The 22,206-nt window shown below is 41.1% G+C and overlaps 1 protein-coding gene across 8 annotated transcripts in view; it reads right to left on the bottom strand.

The window, feature by feature from the left end:
• The window catches only part of FAM120B (family with sequence similarity 120B), a 305,127-nt gene that overhangs the window by 216,761 nt on the left and 66,160 nt on the right, over positions 1 to 22,206 (bottom strand). For 7 of the 8 annotated variants that reach the window (XR_008891441.1, XR_008891440.1, XM_056567028.1 and 4 more), the window contains one exon: positions 12,000 to 12,056. The exons of the other annotated variant lie outside the window; for it this stretch is intronic. Coding sequence is in view for 5 of the 7 variants with exons in the window: in XM_056567028.1 (XP_056423003.1) it covers positions 12,000 to 12,056 (57 nt within the window). In the remaining 2 variants the exon portion in view is untranslated. The remainder of the gene's footprint in view (positions 1 to 11,999; positions 12,057 to 22,206) is intronic. 8 annotated transcript variants of the gene reach the window in all.

Below are 22,206 nucleotides of genomic sequence, written 5' to 3'. Positions count from 1 at the left end.
CCAGATCTAAATCCCATTGAACACGTGTGGAGAGATCTTAAAACTGCTGTTGGGAAAAGGCGCCCTTCCAATAAGAGAGACCTGGAGCCGTTTGCAAAGGAAGAGTGGTCCAACATTCGGGCCGAGAGGTGTAAGAAGCTTATTGATGGTTATAGGAAGCCACTGATTTCAGTTATTTTTTCCAAAGGGTGTGCAACCAAATATTAAGTTAAGGGTGCCAATAATTTTGTCCAGCCCATTTTTGGAGTTTGGTGTGACATCCAATTTGCTTTTTTTCCTCCCTTTTTGGTTTAGTTCCAATACACACAAAGGGAATAAACATAAAAATAAACTGTCACCATACAAGAGACCTATATATGGCGGGTAATTCAATCTTGCATACCTTTAGATCACCTAGGTGATCGACAAAAACCCCTATTTCCCATATATAAAATATTAACTTTTATTATTGAGTAATTTCTCACACTGAAGACATACAGATTAAAATTGCAGTGACTCCTTCTCCATGTAGTGTTTTTATCTGCAACTAATGCCTGCCTGGCTATCTATGCTATCTGAATTGTCACCGCATGCACCTGCAGTGTGCTATGCGGTAGGGAGATGGCACTGTATTTAAAAATTGTTTCGCTGCAACGCAGCTTTGTCAAGAGGACAACGGGCACCTAGGTGATCTATAGGTATGCAAAAATAAAAATAAACTGCAATCCTTCTCTGTGAGAAATACTTCATTTTCTTGAAAAATTTCAGGGGTGCCAACATTTACGGTCATGACTGTAATTTATGCAGGCTAAAGTCAGCAACTGCTGAGCCGAGAAGTTCGTGATGAATCAAATCACTGCAACTTCACTCATCTCTACTCAGGCATCCCTCATCCCGGTGCTGTTGTCTGCCGGTTGTCACCAATAAAGAGTCAACGTTCTATCACCGGTGAGTGCCATCATTCTTTCAGTTTATATATAATTTTTTGTTAGGACCTCTAGAAAAGCAATCATTATTATTAGTATAATCTTCTATATTGCTGCATGAACAGTAGATTGAGGTCACAGAAGGGACCTAGATCATCTAGAAAACCACAGTATGGAAACATATCCCTGGATATAGGGTATATAGAAAACAACAAAGATATCCACACTCACCGCAGGGTTAGTGAATCGAAGCTCCTATCTGGAGATGCCAGTGGACCTCGGTGGGGAACGATGCATAGCATTCAGAGACTATTACCGGCAATTTTGGGCACTTAGCACTTCTTCCGGCCTCAAGAAGCGCTAAGTGCGCGAAATTGCCGGTAATAGTCTCACTAAATGTATTCTGCCCTGACAGGCAGTATTGCAAAAATGATTACAGAAACATCCAGTTAACGATAGGAAAATGAGAAGCAAACACACAGAACAGATTAACCCCTTAAGGACGTACCTGTACGCCCTACGCCGCATCACACCGGATCGTTCTCGGCTGCTAATCATAGCCGGGACCCTGGGCTAACCCTTCAGACACGGCGATCAAAGTTGACCGCCGCATCTGAAAGCGAAAGTAAACGCTTCCCGGAAGCTCAGTCGGGCTGATCGGGACATCGCGATAAAATCGCGATGTTCCGATCAGCTGGGACGCAGGCGGAGGTCTCCTTACCTGTCTCCGCGGCGTCCGATCGTAGATTGATTGCCCCAAGCCTGAGCTACAGGCTTGAGCAATCGAGCCCCTATCTCACTGATCCGTGCAAAGCTATGGCTTTGCAGGGATCAGCATAGGAGATCAGTGTGTGCAGTGCTATAGGTCCCTATGGGAGCTATAGCAATGCAAAAAAAAAGTGAAAAAAAAGTTAACAAAGGTCATTTAACCCATTCCCTAATAAAAGTTTGAATCACCCCCTTTTCCCATAAAAAAAAAAAACTGTGTAAATAAAAATAAACATATGTGGTATCCCCGCATGCGGAAATGTCCTAACTATAAAAATGTATCGTTAATTAAATCTCACGGTCAATGGCGTGCGCACAAAAAAATTCAAAATGTCCAAAATTGTGTATTTTTGGTCCCTTTTTATATCATGAAAAAATTAATAAAAAGTTGATTCAAAAAGTCCAATCAATACAAAAATGGTACTGAAAAAAACTTCAGAACACGGTGCAAAAAATGAGCCCTCATACCAGCCTGTACGCAGAAAAATAAAAAAGTTATAGGGGTTAGAAGATGAGAATTTTTAACATAAATTTTCCTGCATGTAGTTATGATTTTTTTTACGAAGTACGACAATATCCAACCTATATAAGTAGGGTATCATTTTAACCGTATGAACCTACAGAATAAAAATAAGGTGTTATTTTTACCGAAAAATGAACTGTGTAGAAACGGAAGCCCCCAAAAGTTACAAAATGAAATTTTTTCTTCAATTTTGTCGCACAATGAATTTTTTTTCCATTTCGCCGTGGATTTTTGGGTAAAATGACTAATGTCACTGCAAAGTAGGTGGTGCAAGAACCATCATATGGAATTTTATGTGCAAAATTGAAAGCGTTATGATTTTTAGAAGGTGATGAGGAAAAAATTAAAATGCAAAAACCGAGAAACCCTGCGTCCTTAAGGGGTTAAGATATATGGGTCAAAAATTATTTTAAAAAGTTGTACAATGTAACATGTTGAAAGGCTGCATTCACACAGCAGTCTGTCTCTGTAAATTTAGACAACATTAGTGCTTGTACTACTACCCCCATCATGGAACAGGGTCTGTTCCATGTCGGGGCAGTAGTACAGGGGTTGAGGGATTGATTGCAACGGGTCTCACTTCTGAGATCTGATCTGATCAGAAGTTATTAAGCAGGGGAGCGGGCGGCATGCTCCTCCCCAGTTGATGTACAGTGTACTTTTACTTTCATTTATTAAATTCCCGCGGGGAGCCCTGAATGGCCGGTACTGAGGAGCCAGGGCTCCCGACGGGGTTTTCAAACAGAAGCTCTGCGGTGGAGAAAGATATATAGAATTGCTAGAATTGGGGGGCGGCGTATATGTCTGGCCCCCAGCAGTGCTTCTATATATCTTGCCCCCCGCAGCGCATTTATTTAGGTATTGTCCCCGCAGCACAATCATATGCCCTCCGCAGCGCATTTATATAGGTATTGTCCCCTGCAGTGCATGTGTATATATAGCCATATCCCTCTCCACAAACCCCCCCCCCCCCCCCGTGGCGCTATCATAAGCCCCCAGCAGTGCTATTAATGAAAAGTATTCTATTAGCAGCCCATCGGGCCGGAAAGCCAGCCAGCCCGATGCGCTGTTGAAAGAATACTTGACTTTCATAGCGCTGCAGCGGCATAGGTACACAGAAGCACTGTGGGGGCCAGATAATGCGCTTCTATAATCATATGCCTCCGTAGCGCTATGAACAAAAAGTATTCAAAGAGCAGCGCATCTGGCCGGGAAGCCCGTGTTGTGGAGGCATATGATTATAGAAGCGCTGTGGGGTCCAGACATATGGATATATGTCTGACCCCCGCAGCGCATCTATATACAGATGCCGCCGCAGCGGTATGAATGACAAGTATTCTATCAGCAGTGCATCGGGCCGGATTCCCGGCCAGATGCACTGCTTTTAGAATATGCTTCACTCATAGCGCTGCCAGAGGCTTATGACAGCGCTGCGGAGGGAAAAAATATATATACACATGCACTGCGGGGGGGCATATGATTGCGCTGCGGGGTACAATACCTATATAAATGCGCTGTGGGGAGCAAGACTTATATAGCGCAGCTGGGGGCAAGATATATAGAAGTGCTGCGGGGGGCCAGACATATACATCCCCCCCCCCCCCCAGTGATTCTATATATCTTTCCCCACCACAGCGCTTTTATTTGAAAACCCCACCTGGAGCCCTGAATGGCTCCTCAGTATCGGCCATTCAGGGATCCTGGCGGGGAATTAATAAATGAAAGTAAAAGTACACTGTACATCGCTTGGGAGCAGAGCATGCCGCCAGCTCCCCTGTTTAATAACTTCTGATCAGATTGGGTCTCAGAAGTGATACCCGATGCGATCAATTCCTCAGCCCCTTTACTACTGCCCCCAATATGGAGCAGACCCTTTTCCATGATGGGGGTAGGATTCAATCGGTTTTGAGTAATTTCCCGACAGCTCAGAGCTGTTGGGTTTTGGTGAAGCAAAATTCATACGTTTTCCTGTGAGTTTTTCCTCATACTTTGAGTGTTTTTTCTTTTTTGTCGGGAACATGCCACTTTTTTGGCTAACCACGCCCATTTTGACAGGTTTAAAAAACACTCTGAGTGATGGTATTTTGGGTCGAGAAATTGTGTTGCACAAAGTGTCGCATGGGCTATGAAACACAAATTTGGTCGCACAACCCGAGAAAAAGAGTTGGGTTGACATTAGTAAATCAGGGCCATTATGTATCCAAGAGGTCTACTTCTACTTTGTACAAATGGTGACAACTTTGTCTGTCCTCACTCAACATCATTCCTAGCAAGAATAGCTATATGCATTTTCTTAAAGGTGCATCTGGGTCTATGCCAACCACTATTTCCAAAACATGCTTTAGAAACATTTGTAATGGTGCTTTCCTGCTTATGTGAAGCTAGGAGGCCTCCTCATGGTATCTAAAACAATTAAGAAAACCAGAAGAACGTGTTTCTTTTCCTCTTCTTTTTAAAGCTTCTACTGCAGCACAGTAAATATTTACACATAAACAGTCTGCCTGTTTTTGTTGATAAGCAGTCCTACAGAATTTTATGGGCCCTTGTGTGTAAAGTGATCTCTCTCAACAAAACAGAAAACTGTTTACGTGAACTTTGTGCAATTTTGCAAAGTGCTGAAAGACATTGTTCCATTTTGCTTCATTGCTCTATTTGCATTGTTATGAAAATAAATAGCAATTGGGCACAGGTATAACCCAACACAAGCAACCAACTACTGCTAATTCTAGCTGAAAGCAGCTCTTACATAGGTGTAAACTGTGACATTAAACTTACTATTAACTAGGAAGCACAGAGGAAACTTTTTCAATTTGAGTCAATTACTATATAACATTTAACATTTGGATCCATGTCTTCAGTGTAAGGACCGACATTATTGTGCCCTCTTACGATACATAGAAACATAGAGACTGACAGCAGAAAAAGACCTCTGGCCTACCTATTAGAAGTAGAGCAGGAAAAAAACCTCAGGTATGGCGCTGCAGACTCTTGTAGACAGATGAGGCGGATGCCAAAGGTAATAGGAAAGTCCTCAGCAGGACATTTTATTAAAAAATCAATAAAATGGACAAGATTACGCGTTTCAGGAGGATCCCTCCCTTCCTCAGATCAGGAGGGATCCTCCCGAAACGCGTAATCTTGTCCATTTTATTGTTTTTTTTAATAAAATGTCCTGCTGAGGACTTTCCTATTACCTTTGGCATCCACCTTATCTGTCTACAAGAGTCTGCAGCGCCATACCTGAGGGTTTTTTTCTGCTCTACTTCTAATATTGACTCCCAGGACGACTTGTTTCCTCCTGCAACCCATTGGCATAGCAGCGACTCGCACTACAGTACCCCGATTATATCGTGGGTGATATGCTTTTTTGCATAGATCTCAAGGTGAGCGGCCATCTATAAGCCCCGTGGAGTTGCCCCCCCACCCACCACCCGATCTATTGCCGTCCGTCGGTCCTTTCTTTTCTTTTCTCTACAGATTCTGGCCTACCTAGTCTTCCCTTTTTCCATCTTAGGCCAGATATAGTTTATCCTAAGAATTTTTACATTTATTACTGGGAATTTACCAACCTCATCTGCAGTAAATATGTCCCAAACTTCTACTTTGTTTTTATTACAAATATTTTCTTACATTGCACCTGATCTTCCCCCAATTTCCCCAAGAGTTTGGCCTCTTGTTTTGTGCGTCTAACTTTTTATTAAAAAGGCATCCCTCCAGAACCTTAATTAACCACTTAAGGACACATAGTTTTAATTTTGCGTTTTTTTCTTCTTCTTCGTCTTCTATAAATTTTTTCCCTTACAGAGCCATATGGGGCTTGTTTTTGCACGATCAATTGTACTTTATAATGACACCTTTCATTTTACTATAAAATGTACCCTAAAAAATTGATAAGTCAATGCGATTAAAAGGATACCCAATTTGTTTTGTTTTTCTATTATTGCACTACATTAAAAAATGCAAACTCTTTTTTTAAACAAAATTGCGATTTTATCGCGATGTCCCAATCAGCCCGACTGAGCTGCCGAGAAGCGTTTACTTTCGTTTTCAGACGCGGTGGTCAACTTTGATCGCCGCATCTGAAGGGTTAACAGCACGCGGCACAACGATCGATGCCGCGCGCTGTTAACCCAGGGTCCCGGCTATGATTAGCAGCCGGGACTGACCCGGTGTGATGCGGGGTCACAGTGTGACCCCGTTTTTAACACCGGGACCGGGCGTAGGGCGTACAGGTATGCCCTATGTCCTTAAGAGTTCTATGTCCCTAAGTCATTTACAAATATGTTTAACTTTCTGGCAGTTGATTTAAAAAAAAAAAGAAAAGGTTTCCACCGGAGTACCCCTTTAAGACCATCTCCAAGCAGCTTGACGTCCCTGAGACTAAAGTTGAACATATTATTCAGAAGTTTAAAAGGGGTACTCCCGTGGAAAACTTTTTTTTTAAATCAACTGGTGCCAGATAGTTAAACAGATTTGTAAATTACTTCTATTAAAAAATCTTAATCCTTCCAATACATTTTATGGGCTGTATACTACAGAGGAAATGCTTTTCTTTTAGGATTTCTCTGATGTCACGACCACAGTGCTCTCTGCTGACCTCTGCTGTCCATTTTAGGAACTGTCCAGAGCAGCATATGTTTGCTATGGGGGTTTTCTTTTGCTCTGAGCAGTTCCAAAAATGGACAGCAGAGAGCACTGTGGTTGTGACATCAGTGGCACCAGTTGATTTAAAAAAAAGAAAAAAAAAGTTTGCCACGTGAAAAACATTTTTTTTTTTAAATCAACTCATGCCAGAACGGTAAACAGATTTGTAAATTACTTCTATTTAAAATCTTAATCCATCCAGGATTTATCAGCTGCTGTATACTACAAAGGAAGTTCTTTTCTTTTTAAATTTCTTTTCTGTCTGACCACAATGCTCTCTGCTGACACCTCTGTCCATGTCAGGAACTGTCCAGAGCAGGAGATGTTTGCTATGGGGATTTTCTCCTCCTCTGGACAGTTCCTAACATGGACAGAGGTGTCAGCAGAGAGCACTGTGGTCAGACAGAAAAAAAACTTAAAAACAAAAGAACTTTCTCTGTAGCATGCAGCAGCTGATAAGTACTGGAAGGATTAAGCTTTTTAAATAGAAGTAATAGAAGTAATTTCAAAATTAAGTCATAACTGTCTATGGTCTATCTTCAAGAACCAAAATTAACACTCTAAATCCCTTGCACATTAAAAGATGAGGTATTACCACCACAAACCTGAAAGAAAAGTCTTGATTTTACTAACACATTCAGAATGTTTGGATACTGTAATTTCAAACAATTTCCCTCCAGTTGATGGCCTATGTGATTCCCAACATAAAAGACCACCCATTTAAAAAGGCTGCCCCATTGTCAAGAATTGCTGTGTGACAGATTTTTAGTCCACCAGAGATTATGTATAGTTGCCATTTTCTTTGAGAAGACCACCCCAACTCCAACGGAATTGAGTAACGAGAATGAAAAAATGGGAAATGTAAAACCTAGGCTTTCCTTTTATCCATGACCACTCAAAAAGTGGCTGAAATACTTGAGTTCTTAAAGGGGTATTCCTGGCAAAAACATTTTATCCCCTATCCAAAGGATAGGGGATAAGATATCTGATCACGGGGGGCCCACAGCTGGGACTCCCGCAATCTCCCTGCAGCACCCGTTTTCTATGCGGAAACTGCGTCTCCATTTTCGGAAACCTCCGTCATGCCCCCTCCCATAGACATGAATGGAGAGGGCGTGACGTGACGTCACTTCCCCAGTCCCAGAAACCCGGAGGTTTCTGAAACTGGAGACGCAGCTCACGCATAGAATGCAGGTGCTGCAGGGAGATTGCGGGGGTCCCAGCGGCAGGCCCCCGGCGATCAGACATCTTATCCCCTATCCTTAGGATAGGGTATAAAATGTTTTTGCCCGAAATACCCCTTTAATACTTATACAGTGCGGCCTTCTGTATATAATCTCTTCTCCACTCTTCTTTTAGTTTGTCATTATTATGAGCAGCAGCAGTTCACAGAATCGACCATGGCTATCTTTTGTTGTGAAGCTGATGCTGTGTTCCTTCCTGCTCAAATAAGTTTAACCCTTAAGGACATAGGATGTAAAAGTGACAGCGCACCAGGATGTACATTTACATCCTATACATGATGCAAGCAGCGGAGCTGTGCTCACATCATGCACTGGTAACGGCACACATTAGTGATCGCACTGATGTCCACCATTAACCCCTCAGATGCTGTGATCAATACAGATCATGGCATCTGTGGCAATGCTGCATTTTAAATTGTTGATCTGATTGCCCGCAGCACGGCCAGGGGGGAATCAGATCAGCCAAGATGGCGGACGGAGGTTCCCTCACCTGCCTCTGTGCATCCCCCGGCCTATTCTTCTCTGGTCTGACATCGAGCAGACCAGAGAAGAAGATTGCAGATAATAATGATCAGTGCTATGCCTATGTATAGCGCTGAACAGTATTAGCAATCAAATGATTGCTATAAATAGTCCCCTATTGCAGTGTTTCTCAAGTGCGGTCCTCAAGTCCCCCCAACAGATCATGTTTTCTGGATATCCTTAGTCTTTCAAAGGTGATACAATTATGGTCAGTGAATCAGGCATCACCACAGTTATATCACCTGTAAAAGACTAAAGAAATCCTGAAAACATTACCTGTTGGGGGTACTTGAGGACCACGCTTGAGAAAAACTGCCCTATTGGGACATAAAAAGTGTAAAAAAAAAAAAGCCCCTCCCCAATAAAAATGTAAATTGCCCCTTTTTCCCATGTTACCCCCCCCCCAAAAAAAAAGCGTAAAAATGTTTTTTTATAAACATATTTCATTTTGCTGCATGTGTAAATGTCCGAACTATCAAAATATAATGTAAATGATATGTTAAAAGAAAAAAGCCCAAAATTGCGGTGTTTTGGTCACATCACATTCAAAAAAATATTAATAAAATGCGATCAAGTATTCAGATATAGAGTGCCCAAAAAACTAGAGATCACGGCACAAAAAATGAGCCCTCATGCAGCCCTGTATATGGAAAAATTTGTAAGTTATAGATGGTAAAAATAGGGCAATTTTAAACAGTTATTTTGTGAAAGAAGTTTGAGTTGTTTTAAAAGCCGTGCAATAATAAAAAAAAAGGATGTAATCATGAGTATCATTTTATTCGCATTGACCCACAGAAAAAAGAAAACATGTAATTTTTACCGTAAAGTGTACAGTGTAAAAACGAAACCCTCCAAAATGTGCAAAATTTCAGTTTTCTTTTCAATTTCCTCACACAAATAATTTTTTGGGTTTGTCATACATTTTATGGTAAAATGAGTGATGTCATTACAAAGTACAATTGGTCACGTAAAAAAACCGAGCCATCTTATGGGTCTTTGGATGGAAATATAAATTATTTTTAGAAGGCGTGGAGGAAAAAACTAAAACGCAAAAATAAATTCTCTGTGTCTTTAAAGGGGTACTCCTCCCTAGACATCTTATCCTCTATCCAAAGGATAGGGGATAAGATGTCAGATCGCCGCGGTCCCGCTGCTGGGGACGCCGGGGATCACCGCTGCGGCACTGCGCTATCATTACAGCACAGAGCGAGTTCGCTCTGCACGTAATGACGGGCAATACAGGGGCCGGAGCATCGTTACGTCACGGCTCCGCCCCTCGTGATGTAACGGTCCGCCCCTTTCAATACAAGTCTATGGGAGGGGGCGTGGCGGTCGTCACGCCCCCTGTCATAGACTTGCATTAAGGGGACGGGCCGTGAAGTCACGAGGGGCAGAGCCATGACGTCACGCTGCTCTGTCCCCTGTATCGCCCGTCATTACGCACAGAGCGAACTCGCTCTGTGCTGTAATGATAGCGGGGTGCCACAGAGGGGATCCTGGGGCTCCCCAGCAGCGGGACCGCGGCGATCTGACATTTTATTCCCTATCCTTTGGATAGGGGATAAGATGTCTAGGGGCAGAGTACCCCTTTAAGGGGTTAATATAACGAAGAAGAATGGCAAGTGTTTAAAAAGACGATGCAGAAGTACAAATATCATAATGTTTGATTTAAAAGTTATAAGACTGAAAATCTACTGAAAGTCGAATGATACAGCACTATGCTGGTAAGCTATACACAGCTATGTCTTCATGTTGAAGTAGCCATTGAGCTTAGGGTGGGTTCACATGATGATTTTACCATCCTACATTTTCTCAAGATTTTTTACTTTCAAATTGTACAAAAATGTATGCCAAGTGGTATCCATTGACTTCCATTCAGTAATCATAGTCAACACATGCATCAGTTTTGATCCGCATCAGATTTTGCACCATTTTATGTCAGGGGTAAAATCGTGGTTGACCATAATTTTTTGCCCAGATTCAAAATCTGATTAAAATCGGGAACAATTTTTAAATTATTATGGTCTATGTAAATCGTATTGAATCATGTGACAGTGAAATTTCATCAGATTTATCGCACATAAATATATATATATTTTTTTCTTTTTTACACATCCGCACTAGCCACGGATTACTCTGGAAGATGCTAGAAATGTTAAAGGGGTACTCCAGTGGTCAACGTGTTTTTCCGTTTTTGACTTACCCTATTTCTTTTGTTTTATTTCTATTCTTGTTGTTTAGGCGACTCTATTTCTGTTCTTTTTGTCTTTTTATCCCCCACTTTGTTTTTCTATCTGTGCTTCTATTTCCTGTTTCTTGCTGTGCTGAAAACTACAAATCCCAGCATGCCACATGCCTTGCTGGTTTGGGGGAGCTCCTTTTTTTTGTTTGTTTGTTCTGCCCTTTACCCACTCTACTATTTTCCCGAGTCGGCACCCTTATACACAGCACACTAATATAATCAGCCCTGGTTGGGATACACTGGCATACACACACAAAAGGGACTACAACTCCCAGCATGTGTCACTCAGGAGTCTTCAGTCTGTGGTATAACACCAGCATGCTGCCTCTGTAGTCTCCTGGGGGTTGTAGTTCACCCCACCTCTATAGGGCATACACCAGTGTTTCCCAACCAGAGTGCCTCAAGGTGTTGCAAAACTACTACGACCAGCATGCCCGGACAGCGAAAGCTGTCCGGGCATGCTGGGAGTTGTAGTTTTGATACAGCTGAAGACACTCTGGTTGGGAAACAATGCACTTTGTTTGTAATATACTGAATAGGCTAGGCCAGTGTTTCCGAATCAGTGTGCCTCCAGCTGTTGGAAAACAAACTGCCAACATGCCCAAAGGCTGTCAGGGAATGCTGGGAGTTGTAGTTTTACAACAGCTGGAGGCACACTGGTTTGGAAACACTGGTGTAACATGATGTGTATGCTGAATGGGCTAGGACAATGCTTCCCAACCAGTGTGCCTCCAGCTGTTGTAAAACTACTACTCCCAGCATGCCCAAAGTCTGTCCAGGCATGCTGGGAGTTGTAGTTTTGCAACAGCTGGAGGAACACTGGTTTGTAAACACTAGCATACACACAAATAACAGGGACTACAACTCCCAGCATGTGTCATTCAGGAGTCCCCCCCCCTGCCCCACTTCACACACAGAAATCATCCCCAGTCCGTGATTTATTCCCCTGCAGTCTATACATCCCCATCCCCTGCACTTTGTTATCCTCCCCTTCAGATAACACTCTTATCTTCTCTGTGTTCTTTCAGTGCAGACCTGCGTCCTCAAAAGTATGTCCTCTCTCTCCCCCTGCTCTGGCTTCTTTCTGTCACGCACACCTGTGTCCTCCAGGAGGGGGAGATGAGGGGGTGTGGCTTATCTCTCATGCACACCTGCGTCCTCCAGGCGGGGGGAGATGAGGGGGCATGGCTTCTTTCTCGTATGCAGTTCTGAAAGAACAGAGAAAAAAAAAGCCATGACATGTTGTCCACAGCCTAATCCTAACATGTGGACAACAGTAAGAGATCCAACACAGAACTACAGAACTTCCTGGCCCACAAACAGGTAAGAAAAAAAGACACATGCTACACAAACATATAATACATGTCAATTGCAAAAACATGAACATTAGAAGAAGATGCAATATAGCCAAAAATCTTAACCACTGGAGTACCCCTTTAAGATTCGTCCTCCTGCTATCGGATGAAAAAGCTTTAAAATTTTCTACCATACGATTTTTGGATATGATTTTAAATCTGATACCAAACAATTATTTAGAATACAATTACATTCAATATCAGGGAATCAGTTTTTGTACGATTTTGTCTGTTAATCGGACAGTAAAATCGTGATGTGAATCAAGCCTTAGCCAGCATCTGTGTTAGGTTTTGGAATCTAGAAACAAATTAGACGATACAATATAAAGCGTATATTTGGGAGAAGGGGTGGGGTCACATTTGAAGCCCAGTTAAAAAATAAAAAATAGGACTGGCATAGGATAGGATATTTCTTTGTATCTAAGGGACCTCTGCAATAAATTACCCATTGTTTACTAAAGTAAATGCGTCATAAAAAAATGACCTGGGGGAGATTTATCAAAACCTGTGCAAAGGAAAAGTTGCCTAGTTGCCCATAGCAACCAATCAGATTGCTTCTTTCATTTTCCACAGGCCCTTTTGAAAATGAAAGAAGCGATCTGATTGGTTGCTATGGGCAACTGGGCAACTTTTACCCTGCACAGGTTTTGATAAATCTCCCCCCTAGTGTTTAAATCAAGTGTCATGTTAACCATATTTTAACCCCTTAAGGACAAGGGGTTTTTCCGTTTTTGCACTTTTAATTTTCTCCTCCTTACATTTAAAAAATCCTAATTCTTTAAATTTTGCACCTAAAAATCCATATGACGGCTTATTTCTTGCGCCACCAATTCTACTTTCTAAAGACATCAGTCATTTTACTCAAAAATCTACGACGAAACGGAAAAAAAAAATTATTGTGAGACAAAATTAAAGAAAAAACAAATTTTTGTAGCTTTTGGGGGCTTCCATTTCTACGCAGTAAATTTTTCGGTAAAAATGACACTTTATATTTATTCTGTAGGTCCATACGATTAAAATGATACCCTACTTATATAGGTTTGATTTTGTTGTATACTATTAAAATTGTCATCTTCTGACCCCTATAATATTTTTTTTTTTTTTTTGCGTTCGGGCGGTAAGAGGGCTAATTTTTTGCGCCGTGATCTGAAGTTTTTAGCGGTACAATTTTTGTATTGATCGTACTTTTTAATCGCTTTTTATTCATTTTTTCATTATATAAAAAAGTGACCAAAAATAAGCTATTTTGGACTTTGGAATTTTTTTGCGCGTACACTATTGACCGTGCGGTTTAATTAATCTATTTTTATAATTCGGACATTTCCGCACGCGGCGATACCACATATGTTTATTTTTATTTACACATTTTTTTTTTTTTTTTTTTCGTTTTTTTTTTATTGGGTGGTTATTCAAACTTTTATTAGGGAAGGGGTTAAATGATCTTTATTTAATTTTTATTTTGCAATGTTATAGTTCCCATAGGGGGCTATAACACTGCACACACTAATCTTTTACATTGATGAATGGTTTCTCATAGGAAACCATTGATCAATGATTCTGCTGCTTGACACCAGGAGGAAGGAAAGGAGACCTTCCTTGTGTCCTACAGCTGTTCGGGACACTGCGATTTCACCGCAGCGGTACCGAACAGACCCCTGAGCTAACCGGCATTAGTTTACTTTCACTTTAGACACAGCGATTAGCCACGGGTCTCCTGGCCATTGTTAGAGGCTGGGCCCGACCCGCTGTGGCCCCGCTTTATAGAAAGGGAAAGGACCCAGGACGTACAGGTACGCCCTTGGTCCTTAGCAAGTTAAGGAATGTTTGGTGTTTTTTTTCCTAATCTTACATTCTACTATACATATATATATATATATATATATATATATATATACACATATATGTTAGAATGGTCCTGAAATCTTGCAGTTTTTATTCTGGTCATTAAGGTTAAAACTAAGCTAAGACCTTCCTGTTCGTTCAGTACAGATAGAGGGGAAGATTTGTCATAACTTGTGCTAAGGAAAAGTTGCCCAGTTGCCCATAGCAACCAATCACATTGCTTATTTAATTTTGCAGAAGCCTTGTTAAAAATGAAAGAAGTGAGCTGATTGGTTGCTATGGGCAACTGGGCAGCTTTTCCTTTGGACAGGTTTTGATAGATCTCCCCCAAAGTCTCAGCTTTCAGATAAACAGTAATACCTTTGTTCACATCACAGACAGGATTACAGTATATTGTGGCAGCAGTACAAAGATAATACTGGATCCACCATCATTCACAAAAGAGCACAGCATCTCTCTTTCCTGTAGAATGACCTCTTAAACGGTTACAGAGAATGTCCAGTAGTTCTTTAATTCACATGTTGTCTATGGTCATGCTGTAAAGCATATTTCTAAATGATGTTAAAAACAGCTCAGGCAAAAGAAACCTACATTTAGACAGTAGAAACAGATTAGAAAAAAGAACATTTCAGTATCTGGCTCAGGATTTATCAAAACCTGTGCGGAGGAAATGTTGACCAGTTACCCATAGCAATCAACCAAATCGCTTCTTTTATTTTCAATAAAGCCTCTGAAAAATGAAAGAAGTGATCAGAATGGTTGTTATGGACAAGTGCTACATTTTTCCTCTTATAATTAATTATAACTGAGTTTTGTAGTGAAAGATAACTTATCCCCTATCCAAAGGAAAGATAACTTATCACCTATCCAAAGTTATAGATCACAGGGGCAGTCCAACAGCTGGGACCCCCGCCATCTCGTGAAAGGTGCCCCAGCAGTCTGCCAGGAGGGGGCGTGCTGACCCCCCCCCCCCCCCCCCACAAGGAGCGGTGGTCGATATGCATCCTCCATGTATCCCACAGATACGGCTTCCTGCAGGGGTCGGAACAGCCACTTCTGGCAGACTGCCGGGGCCCCGCTCAGGAGATCACGGGGGTCCCAGCGGCCGGACCCCCCGCTATCTATAACTTATACCCTATCCTTTGTCCATAACCTCCAATCTGATCGCTTCTTTCATTTTTCAGAGGAAAAAAAAGAAGCAATTTGGTAGATTGCTGGGACCCCCTGCAATCTATAACTTATCCCAAAGGATAGAGGATAAGTTATTTTTCACTGCACTACTCCTTTAAATGGGCACTCCGGTGGAAAACTTTATTTTTTTTATCAACTGGTGGCAGAAAGTTAAACAGATTTGTAAATTACTTCTATTAAAAATTCTTAATTCTTCCAGTACTTATTAGCGGCTGTATGCTAACAGAGGGAATTTGTTTCTTTTTGGATTTCTTTTCTGTCATGAGCACAGGGCTCTCTGCTGACACCTCTGTCCATTTTAGGAAATGTCCAGAGCAGCATGTTTGTTATGGGGATTTTCTCCTGCTCTGGACAGTTCCTAAAATGGACAGAGGTGTCAGCAGAGAGCCCTGTGCTCATGACAGAAAAGAAATCCAAAAAGAAAATAATTTCCTCTCTAGTATACAGCCGCTAATAAGTACTGGATTAAGATTTTTTTTAATAGAAGTTATTTACAAATCTGAACTTTCTGGCATCAGCTGATTTAAAAAAAAGAAAAAAGTTTGCCACTGGAGCACCCCTTTAACTTTATTAGGTAAATTTTAGGTCATACAATTTGTTTTTAAACATGTCAAAAGTTTAGATTGCACCAGGATTCAGTTCCGGCCAAAGTGGACTCATTTATACGATTAGTATATGGAATGAGTTGGATCTGGCAGAACCGATGCAACTGGATGCAATATAAACTCCTGTCTGGATGGATGATTAATGACAATAATGTTTTAATATACTTTATGAGCATTTCATTAAGATATGATTTTGTGAAGTCTCTATTTGTAGTGTATAGTAAAGCAGTTTTGCTAGAGGGAATACAAAAAACTGTTGCGGCCTCACAAACTGCTTGTTTATTTCAAGACAAGTCACAATGTATAACATGAAAAGGTTGTAAGCCAACAATTTAGTACAGAGCTGCCATGACCGGTTTAACTGGCACTGTAATGTCTAACTTCACTCTTGGTATGCGGAAAGTGTGTGAAAGTGAATAACTACATTTTCAAGGCCAGAATTATTTAGCGTTTGTTTTGGCGGTAGAATTAGTAAATGCTCTAAAACCCGCCATTATGTAGGGCGGGTAATATTGTACATATATTGTACACAATGGAATGACTGGAATGAGAAAGCCTGCAACTCCTCTGAAAATGAACCATGTGGAGATATTCAGACAATGTTTCTCTTTACAGAATATATTTCCTTTGTTTCGGTATTTATTTTATAAGACAATAATGATTTGGACTACTTCCTCTTGTTTTGTTGCTTTCTTATAGGGATGTTTCACTCCAGATAGAGATCTCCACTCCCCCAGAGCTATACATGTGATGGTCATAATATATGGTGGTGAATGCCTCTGATTAGTCCCCCAACTTTAAAAACAACCTATCTCCCTTAACTTACCATAAAGTGAAATGCACACATTTACATCTTCTGGTAGTGGCTTAGGCCCTTCCTACACTGGGCTAATAACCTCCATTTAAAGGGGTATTCCAGGATTTTTTAACTATGCTACAGGGGCTGTAAAGTTAGTGTGGTTTATAATATAGTGTCTATACCTGTGTGTGATGGTTTTCTCACAATTCTTATGTGATTTTCACCCCAATATTTCTTTTTAACAGCATCCAAAATTACTGTTGTCTCATATTTTTCCCAGGTTGCAATGCGGCCGAGACCTGACTCACTAGTCAGCTGATGACAGGGAGCCTGTCTGCTTCAATGGGTGGAGTGATCGATTGGTGGGAGAGAGATCAATCTGCAACTAATGAAACAGCTGTAGGCACCCTGATTGAAAACCACAGGTCTTTCGAATGGATGCAGCTCATTTATGTTTCAATTGGTGGGGTGGCTCATGTGTGGGAGGGAGGAAAATGGAATTATGGGATTTGTAGGCAAAAAAGAAAAACTCAAACAGGAAATACCAGTTCACAAAAAGCTAGCCACAGTGTTATAGTAATCTCACAATCGCCCCAAGACAAGCGTAGATCCTTCCTAAGCATGTCCATTACTGTCTGCCAGGTACATACTAAAATCACCTTATGGTGGATAACCCCTTTAATGCAAAACTTGTCAGATGCCATCCCAACAAACTATAGTGTCAGCAAGTTGTTTAGGATATCTACTTAGTAATAACTATGACAAGTTGATTATTCATTTTAGGGTACGTTCACACATACAGGATCCTGTGCAGATTTGATGCGCAGGATTTGTAACTGCCAATTAGAAGCTGTGCTCAGTCATTTAGTTTACCTTGAAATCTGTTGCAGAAAATCTTGTGCATCAAATCTGCGTACGTGTGAATGTACCCTTAAGGGGAATCCCAACGTCACTATCATCATGGCTTCCCGGCCCCCACAGGCCTATTCACGGTGGCCGATCTTAGGCGAGAAGAAAAAAACAGTCGAAGCCTGTGATGTGCAATTTTGTGCAACTCCTTATAAGACATTAATGGGAGTTGTGCAAAGGGCCCCTTGAGCTATGCTGTCTACATCACTTCTAGAGTAGCTCATGGAGGTCAAGTCGTTTACGCAGCTACCACTAATGACAATTATGAGTTCTGCAAATTGCGTAACACAGCTGGCTCAGTTGTTTTCAGCTTTCCAACCGCCTCCAACCCCCATAAACCGTCTAGAGGGGGCAAGGAAGCCACGCTATAGTGACAGAAAAACCCCTTTAAATAGCTTGGAAAATTTCTGAAAAATATGTCATAGCTTTAGAATTGACATCATGAAAGTTTATTAGGTGTACCTGTGGAAAGATTTTAAGGCCTACATTCAAGCTCTACTTGCCTCTTTTCTTCACATCATGAGAAAATTAAACAAGTCAATCAAGGCTTTTGGAACATCCTTGAGAGGTTCCACATTAATTTATTCAAACAATAATATGCAGGTTTATACACCATAGGACCAGGTAGTCATCATATCGTTTAGGAAGGACATGGGTCCTGACTCCTAGAGATAAATGCACTTAGTGTAAAAATATAAAACTGCCAAAGAACAACAACAAATACCTTGTGAAGATGCTGGAGTAATCAGGTACATATATATTGTATCAACTGTAAAACTTGACCTATATCAACATGACAGGCTGCTCAGCAAGAAAGACTCCACTGGTCCAATATTGCCATAAAAAAATGGGTTATTACACCTTTCTTTATTTGCCCTCTCCCTTCAGGATGCTAGTCTCCTTCTGCCCAGCAGGGGTTCATGGGGTGGTGTCGGTTTCTGAGTTAAGAATTCAACATGACTACTTTGTCTCTTCTGCATCTATCTCTCCCCCCTCCTCCCAGTCTCAGGCTATTCCCTCTATCTTCCTGTCCTAGCTCCCTCTATTTTTATTCTTCTTTTCTGATGTTATGTTATTTAGCCAGTTAGAGGTGGCACCTCAGTGCCTTCTTTCCATTGTTTTATTCTTCTAGATACTGTGACGCCCCTGTAAGTAGGCCTTTCGACTGCCCTACCTCGCTTGTTATTTTGTTATTCTGTACAAAACTAATAAACCTTTAATTTGAAAACTAAAAATATTTAATAAAAAAATAAGGTGAGTTACAGTTTGCAATACACAGATGTCCTCTAGTTTGATTAAACAAAAATGGAACCCAATTGGTATTCGGTCTAGTGCCAAAGGACTGGTGCAAGGCAAATGTGTCAATCTTCAATCAAAAAGGGCTCTAGGTTTTCCCCAGGTAACTATAGACCAGGGAGCTTAAAGTCCATTGTTGGAAAGCTATTTGAGGGCTCACAAGGGACTACATACAGGAATATAAAGGGGGCAATAGCATTATAAGAGATAGACTGCATGGTTTTTCTAAGGACAGAAGTTGCCAAACTAACCTAATTTACTTGTAATATGATAAAGCTAGGTGAAACACATCAGAGGGTGAGGTGGGCGGACATCCAGAGATCCTTTGCATCATCACTTTTGGTTGGTATTGCTGCTACTGTTTTTATACTGAGCTACTACATGGTTTATTATTGCCTGCTATTAGCCCTCTATGCTGCAACCCTTTTGCATGTAATTGTTATATTTTTAAATACTGTTTTATACCTATAGGTGCCTTCATTTCTGTACACCTATTAGGGGTTTGAATATGGCAAGCTACATACAGTTCATTTATTTACTCACTACATATTATGGCGGTGTCCATACTATTTTGGGAGACTTTGCGCAACAGACGATTAATGCACAAATCCACTATCCACTTTATGCCACAATCTTTTGGGCAATGTGTAAGAGGCTATATATGCACATAACTATTATAAAAGGATCAGTGCAATAATAGATGTACTTGTGGCAGCTGCTTTGGGATTTCCCAGTGATTAATCCTACACTTTATAACCTTATATTTGGTGGGCAGCGTGTTAGGTTTGAGTGTACTTAATCATTGTGTTGTATATAGTGAATTGCAACATTCCCCCACCATGTGTTTTTTTTAATGTGTCCTATGTCCTTATAAAGCATTGGTGCAGCCTTACCTTTAATATGCTGTCCAGATTTGGGCACAAGTTCATCAAAATGTTAAATGAACTCTGCTAAACGCAGTGCAATAGTAGAAATATCATAATTTATCCTTACACCTGTCATTTGGAGGACAGACCTGCTAGACTGGCAGCAGATTTCACAGAAATCAATGAAATCTGCCATCGTCTTATGGACACCATGAATTACCACATCACTTAATAATGTTGAATGCTGGTGGGCAAGATTAATTGAAAACGTCTCAATAGACAATTCCTTAAAATATATCCCACCCTCAGTGCAGCTTAGTCATGTACACCTGCTAACTAATATCTGTTTAAAGGGGTATTCCAGGATTTTTTTTTATTTGACTATGCTACAGGGGCTGTAAAGTTAGTGTAGTTCATAATATAGTGTCTTTACCTGTGTGTGATGGTTTTCTCACAATTCTTATGTGATTTTCACTCCAACAGCATACAAAATTACTCATGTCTTGGGATTTCCCGGCTTCAAATGCATCGAGGCCTGACAGATGATCAGAGGGAGTCTGTACTGCTTCAATGGGTGGAGTGACGGCTGGGTGGGAGAGAGTTAATTTTGCAACAGCTGTAGGCACCCTGGTTAGGAAACACTGGTGCATTGCACTGAAGGGATCACAGGTGTGTCCTCATACTTACAAACTATGGAAACTATGGAACTATGGGATGTGTAGTTTAGAGAACAAAATTCAACAGGAAATACCCAGTTCTGGCAGGTACGTACTACTAAAATCCCCTTATGGTGGATAACCGCTTTAAGGCTCTATTCACATGTACAGTTACCTGAAAGGGATTTGATGCTGTGTTCATTCAGTTAGTTTACATTGAACTCTGCAGCATAAAATCTGCAGCTTTAAATCCTGCGCATCAAATATCCGCTGGATACTGTACATGTGAATAGACTCTAAGGTCACACATACAGCAATTCTGCTATGAGCAACTGTCACCTAAAATCCTCTGCGGAAGCTTTGTATCAGTCACTGAGCTTGCTCTGGTGACTTACATTGACGCACTGGGACAAGCCTTCAAAGTTACTGCACACACAGGGCTGGCTTGTAGCAGAATCCGAAGTGGATTTCCCACCGCATGAAATGCGCTGCGGAATGTGTGACCCTATCATTTAGAAAGATAATTAACATTAGACTGACACATTTCCTGGTCTGGAATTTTCCTTAAAGCAGTGTATACATTCATTCATATAGTGTTAATGGGATATTTTTATTATCTTGTGTATATTTCCATGTCATTATTAAAAAGAAAAAGGTGTGCTTCATAGATAACATAATCAGTCGATCAGCTAAGCACAGGAATAAGCGCATGCTGAATAAGCAAACATGTTACTTTTCAGGTGACATAATGGCAATGGGGCTGCCGCCCAAGCTGTTCTGGCACAAACGTCAGTACGACTGGCTTTGCTTGTGCACTTTGTATGACGTCAACCTTTGACCTCCCTTCCTGAGAAAAGGAGCCACCCTGCCCTAATTCATTACTAAGGCATCTAGCCCTTCCTGGCTTCCTCAGGGAGCCATGCCAAGCTACAAAGCTTCCTGTGAGACATCATTCTCCACTGTTAGGGGCATTTCCTTACCATGAATTAACTCCCTACATGCTTGGACACAGTATTAGGTGGCATTACTGTCTGTCACATGTTTAAGCTCCATCCCGATAAAACTGAGCTGTCAAAAGAAAACACAACAACAATAGCACAATGTTCTCCCAGTCTGGAGCAAAGTAGCTGAGGTAGATAAATGTGACTTGATAACGTATGTAGGTATGGTAAAAATCACACAAGATATATTTTGTGATTTACAATTGTATCTCCATTTATTGTTATTGTGTACTGTACCCAGCTTTTCCTTTAGAAAACATATAATCTAGAGCAGTGCCGCTCTTGACCCCATGCATGTGGTGACTCTTAACCTGCGCAGCTGTAGTAACTATTGTGCACTACTGGCACTAGGGAGGTTGTAATGTTACAAGACCTTGATACTAGGGTCAAATTATATTACCGGCAGTTAAAGGGGGTATTCCAGGCAAAAACTTTTTTTTATATATCAACTGGCTCCGGAAAGTTAAACAGATTTGTAAATTACTTCTATTAAAAAATCTTAATCCTTCCAATAGTTATTAGCTTCTGAAGTTGAGTTGCTATTTTCTGTCTAACTGCTTTCTGTAAAACAAAGAGAAAAACAGGCGCTCCCTTGTGAAGAACCAACGGGATCACAGGTGTGTGGGAGGGGAGGGAAAAAGTAAAGGCTCACCCTGCCAGGTTGTGTGCACTCCCACACAACCAAGATGTGCGTTTAGTATAATGATCCCGGTCTGCAGCCTTCCCAGAAATAGTAGAGAGATGTAAAGTGAACTTCAGAGAAGATAGGGATTCTGGCGCTGACCAAGGAGAAGACAATGGAGCCAGGTGTGTAGTGAACAGATTTAATCCACTGCGA

The sequence above is a fragment of the Hyla sarda genome, chromosome 3 (assembly GCF_029499605.1).
Source record: "Hyla sarda isolate aHylSar1 chromosome 3, aHylSar1.hap1, whole genome shotgun sequence".
Classification (NCBI taxonomy): domain Eukaryota; kingdom Metazoa; phylum Chordata; class Amphibia; order Anura; family Hylidae; genus Hyla; species Hyla sarda.
The sequence above is the reverse complement of the archived record's forward strand: the minus strand, read 5'-3'. Positions and strand labels throughout refer to the sequence as shown.